We start from the raw sequence: 6,097 nt of genomic DNA on the forward strand, positions 1-6,097 counted from the left end.
GAAAAGAAAAGAGAATTAGCCTCAAGGAGCTTCCAAGGCCCCACAAGCTAGCGCAGAGTGCACCTGTTGAGAGTGTCAAAGGATGAGTATAGATAGGCGAGACATGCCTATCCCCAATTAGCCTCTGGGCCCCCTTAAAGTAACGAAAGAGGGATAGCCACCTCAAGGACACTATCTGCCCCCCATTGGCAAAGAGATAGGCCCTAGAATGTACAGCAAAAATGCCCCCATCCAGGCACAATCCTTAGGAGTCTCCTACAGAAGGGGTCGCTAATCCGTCTAATATCAAAGTAGCGGATGGTATCCATCGACTACCTCCTCCTGAGCAACTCTATACCTAGTTACATGCCCGACTCGCCCTCAAAATTGATGAGTGCCCCATCACACCTACCGGTCATTCGGTGGAAATCGTGGGGAGTCACTGTCTTCTCCTGGTCAACAATATGTAAGGTGTGGGTAGTGTCCTGCCACCTCTCAGCCAAGCACTACACCAAAATGGCACTTGCAGAGTTCTCTAGCAGCAAACTGATGATAGGCTCGAAGCCCGCAGCACGTATGTAGCCCTTGGTCTCCTTGGTCATGACCCGATACCATGAAGCAGCACGATTGGTGCTGCCTCTACCTGAGAAAGCGGGCAAGGCCTGCAAAAGGATGAAAATAGAGCATTAAAATGACAATTAGGCAAGAAAATGAGTGGAAAAGGAGTTAAAACAATCAAAAGAGGGTTCTGAGTGCCAGTATGCATACGCGGGCCCGCATTTACATATGCAGAGACGCTACACACGTACTTGGATCATGTGTCCGTACGCATGAAGAGAGCCTATGTACGCATTAGTTAAGTATGCGTATGCATGAGTAAAAGTTGCGTACGCAAGACGATATCCACGTACGCATGAGTATAGACAAAGAAGTCTTCTTCGACATTTTCAAGCACATTTCGATCAAAACTCATCCTAAACATGTTCCTACCCTTCCTAAGGTGCCGATTTTCATCTAGACCCATGCATCCCACAACAAAACCCAAGCATTTATATGTCCAAAAACATATTAAAATGGAAGATCAAGGCAAAACTTGAAAATGATAAGTTTGGAAAACTCACCAATTTGGTCCATGCATTCTCTAAGAGATGATCATTTAGCTTGTGGGTCAAAGAGGGAGGATCCTTCAACATCACAGCCCCATTCCAACGGGTAAGATTGAACACATCGTCGGATGTCACATAGGAGCTTTTCTTGAACTTGGGTGCCATGGAGTTTGAGAGAGAAATAGAGTTTTAGATGAGAGTATAAAGAGAAAAGATTAGATTGTGAGGGAGAATGAGAGAAAGGCAGAGTTTTTGTAGAGAGAGGGAAGTTGGAGATTTAGAGAGAAAGTGAAGAGATGAGGGAGATGAAGAGAAATAAGAAGAAAAGAAAAGAAACGGTTGGTAATTGTTGGAAAATTTTGAAGAGACGAGAATGCATCTAGTGGCTAAACTACATGTAGTTTAGGCCTCCCCGCTAAACTATGTGTAGTTTAGTGTGTGTGTGTATATATATATATATCCCCTTTGAGTTCCCAAGAGATAAGGAGTGCCAAAGAAAATTCAAGAATGCATCAAAAATGGCAGAAATACCATCAGTTGGCCAAAAGACACAAAGACCCTCAAAGCATCCCCAATGGATTGAAAGCATCAAGAAACATCACTCAATGGATAGAAAATCACCAAGGAAACCCCCCCATGAGTTAAGATCATCAACCAAATCCCCAGTAAAGTACAGTATCACAGAAGGACTCCCCTAAGGGTCTAAGACACAAGGACAACCCCCTCGAGGGTTATGAAGAAACTTTCCCCCATGAAGTGGATAAAACCCCATCTTGAGTGTAATCCACCAAATATCCCCAGTAAGTCATGAAGGAGAAGAAGAAAATATTTCCCCAGTGGACTACCCATCATCTAAGACTTCCTCGTAGGTCAAAACCATCAAAGAATTCCCCATGAATCAAAGTCACTATTAAACTCTTCAGCGAGTTATCTTATTCCCAATGGACCCCACACAATCCTCAATAAGCCTTTCCTCCCAGTGGATCGCCCACCATCAAAGACTTCCTTGTAGGTCGACATCATCAAGATGGCTCCTCAATGTGACACCACCAAACTTCTCAGCAAGTTATCTTCCCTAGTGAACTACATACTGAGAAGACTCCCCCATGGGTCACCAACACACTTCTTAGCAAATCATACTCCCCAGTGAGTCTTTCATCATCCCTAGTGGATTTCTCATCTAAGACTTCCTCGTGAGTCAGAACGCAAAGGCCACTTGTGTACATATCTTACGAGAATTGAATATGCAGGCACAAGCCACACACTAGTCAAGCAAGTTTGAATATAGAATTTGTGAGCATATCCTCCGAGAATTAAACATGCAGACACCAACCCTACATCATATAGAACTTGTGCCCATATCCCGAGGGAATTGAACATGCAGGCACATAGTCGTGGTCAATAATGTCATAATGCCTAACCCAGCCAATAGACAGCTAAAACTGGATACTTATCTTAGTTCTCTTAATCCTATAGGTAGTTTATCTCTAGTTGTGTTTAAGCCTGGTTGCTTCCGGGCAAAATTAACTAAATTATATTAAATTAATAATAATTATTATTCAAATTGACTTTTTTTAGAATTGAGAATTTAGCACTTTTTTTAAAAAAAATTTTGTTTTAAGGACATAATTTTAAATGTTGAATTTATATTTACAAAACACAATTTCACTTAAAATTTAGTCAAGTGAGTTGAAATCGTTTTTTCAAAACAACAATTTCACTTACATTTTAACCAAGTTAGTTGAAATTGAGTTTTTAATGTCATAACTAAAAATATTTTTATTTTATTTTTGCCTGAAAAATATTTTTATTAGATTTTCATATTTTAGTTTAGAAATTAAAAATAAAAGAACTCTCATTTTTGGGGTCACTAATGATGTAATTACGAAGGAGATTACGAGAAAACAAAGGAATTTTAGCTCAACAATTTTTTAGTTTTTCAGTTTTTTTTTTTTTTTTTGAGAAAGAAGTTCATGAATATTATTAGGTAACAGGCAAATCCGCTTGATAAGCAACAAGAGTATGGATAGGAACATCTTCCATCCAAACAGAAAAACCAATGACATGACGTGCATGTCTAGTTAGGTTGTGGGCTACAACATTACCACCCCTACCAACATGTAAAAAGCGAATACAATTAAATAAGCCTGCCAAACTTTGAGCGTCACGAACTAGAAGACCAAAAGAAGCCAGAGATGCTGAGTCATCCTTAAGAGCAGCCATTACAGTCAACGAGTCTCCTTCCAGAATTCCCTTATCCAACCCGAGCTCCAAAGCAAACTCAAGAGCTCTACATGCCGCCAAAGACTGCCCCCACCAAAATTTGCTGATGAGCCCTTCAATTTCATGGCAAAGGCCAAGTGGAAGTTTGAAGCAACACATTGTATAGGTTGGGATTGCTTGGACCACCGCCTTGATCAAGACTTCCCTTCCAGCTTGTGACAATAATTTTTCTTCCCACCCTTGCAATTTCCTCCAAAATCTTTCTTTAATATAATCAAAGCTTGCTTTTTTGTGCCTCTCTACAAGTGATGGCAAACCCAAATACTTGTCATAGTGTTTAATTTCTTCCATTCCTAATGCTTCCTTTATTTCTGCCCTCACAATCTCTATGGTGGATTTGCTAAAAAAGATGGAAGTTTTGCCTCGATTAAGTTTTTGGCCCGACATACTTTCATAGGACTCCAAAATTTGCAAAATTTTCTGGCATTCACTTCTGCTAGACTTGCAAAACAGTAAGCTATCATCTGCAAAGGGCAAATGAGTTAGTTTTGGACTCCTTCTACTCAAGCCGAATCCATGGATAGTCCCCTCACTTGTTGCCTTAGATATAAGACTATGAAGACCTTCCGTACAAAGTAAAAAGAGGAATGGAGATAAGGGGTCACCTTGGCAAATTCCCCTTGAATGCCTTATCATCCCTTTTGGTTCAGCATTCACTAGAACCGAATATGAGACAGATTTTACACAAATCATCATGAGGGTTATCCATTGTTCATTAAACCCCAACTTTCTCATAACCTCCTTCAAGAAAGACCATTCCACCCTATCATAAACTTTACTCATGTCTAATTTCACTGCCATATAGCCATATTTGCTAGATTTTTGAATGTTCATATTATGAAGGGTTTCAAAGGCTACAAGATTATTGTCAGAAATCAATCTATTTTTTGTGAAAGCACTTTGATGTTCTGAAATAATAGACGGTAAAATTTTTTTGAGCTTATTAGCTAAAACCTTTGAAAAATTTTTGTAAAGGACATTACAAAGGCTTATAGGTCAGTAGTCTGAAACGGAGGTTGGGTTTTTTATTTTGGGGATTAGAGTGATGAAAGTATGATTCAAAGGGTAAGGGAGAGTTGCTAAATTGGAATAAGATAAAATAGTATTTGTCACATTTTCACCAACAAGATTCCAATAATTTTGATAAAAGAGGGGAGGTATACCATCGGGGCCTGGAGCTTTAAGAGGAGCCATTTGTTTAAGCATCGCTTGCACTTCCCACTCCATGAATTCCTGTGACAATTGGCTGTTCATCTTGGCTGTGACAAGTGTTGGAATTGAGTTCAGATCATTGTCTCCAAGAATCAGATTTGATGAGGTAAAGAGATTTTGATAATACTCAATAAAAGCTTCAGCTATCACCTCAGAATGATGAACCCATTTGCCAAGTGAATTGTTGATACCTGTGATTCTATTTCGACGGTGCCTTTGTGTTGCTCTACTGTGAAAGTATTTAGAATTCTTATCACCCCCAACCAACCAGAAACTTTTTTCTCTTTGTCTCCACATTTTGTTTTCTTTTACCATCAAGTCATTGATCTCCATTGAAAGCTCTCTAACCTGGAAATTTACACCAGATTGGATAGCCTCCTTTTCAGCCCTAGCAAGTAGTTTCCTCTTCTCAATCAACTCTCTTCTTACATTCCCAAAATTCTTCCGGCTCCACTGAGTTAATTCGTGACCACATTTATCAATTTTCCTCATCACTTTGATGTTGGGATCACATGGAATTGAGCTTCTCCATACTGCTTCTACGGTTCTCCCACAATCTTTATCTGTTAGCCACATTTCTTCAAAGCAGAAGGGTCTTGAGATGGGAGGTGGTTCAAGACCATCGGGCACAATCCATATGGGGATATGATTAGATGTAGTACAAGTTAAATGATGGACCTTAGTACCTGCAAATCGTTGGAGCCACTCATTGGTGCAAAAAGCTCTGTCTAACCTCTCCCATAGTGACCGACCATTGGCAAAGTGCTTGCTTCAAGTATATTTTGAACCCGAGTAGCCAAGGTCCATGAAGCCACAGGCATCAACTACTTCCATAAAGAGCTGCATCTGTGTATGACTCCTCCTATTCCCCTCCAATTTTTCGTTGCTTCTAATCAACTCGTTAAAATCACCTGCACATAGCCATGGAGTTTGAAACTTTTGATTTAGACTTCGAAGAAGGTTCCAAGATTCAATTCTTCTGAAAGTTTCTGGTTCACCGTAAAAGCCAGTGAAACGCCACTCATCTTCTATATCCTTATTAATTATCGCATCAATATGATTTTTATCAGACCCCTCAACTGTCACAGCAATTGATGATCTCCAAAATAGCACCAAACCGCCTCCTCTACTTGTTCTAGGGACTTCGAACATATTCTCGAATTGTATCTTCCTTTTCACATTGTTTAGCCTTGCTTCATTTGCCCATGCTTCAGCTATAAACACGACAGAGGGATCTTTTGCTTGCACCATTTCAGCAAGCTCATTTTCTATACATGGGTTCCCAAGCCCACGACAGTTCCATACTAAGCAACTCATTGCGATTGGTGGGGCTGAACCTCAACCTCCACCATTGAATAAGAAAAATTCTCATCATCTTTTGAAACCACTCTACGTTTACCAAGTAACTCCAAATGATCATCTCCGCTTCGCTTGCCACAAACAGGTTTGCTATTAGTGCTGCCACCCCTGACCCCTGCCCTATTCTGTTTCTTGATTCTCCCTCTAACACTTGGGTT

General features: G+C 40.2%; 1 protein-coding gene across 1 annotated transcript; it reads right to left on the reverse strand.

The window, feature by feature from the left end:
- Positions 1-3,068: 3,068 nt before the first annotated feature.
- LOC126721318 (uncharacterized) lies at positions 3,069-5,897 on the reverse strand. The gene is made up of 3 exons (XM_050424370.1): positions 5,369-5,897; positions 4,532-5,266; positions 3,069-4,222 (listed from the first exon to the last, which is right to left on the reverse strand). The coding sequence occupies exons 1-3, from the start codon at positions 5,895-5,897 to the stop codon at positions 3,069-3,071; spliced, it is 2,418 nt and encodes an 805-aa protein (XP_050280327.1).
- Positions 5,898-6,097: the final 200 nt, after the last annotated feature.

This window comes from Quercus robur, chromosome 4, assembly GCF_932294415.1.
Source record: "Quercus robur chromosome 4, dhQueRobu3.1, whole genome shotgun sequence".
Classification (NCBI taxonomy): Eukaryota; Viridiplantae; Streptophyta; class Magnoliopsida; order Fagales; family Fagaceae; genus Quercus; species Quercus robur.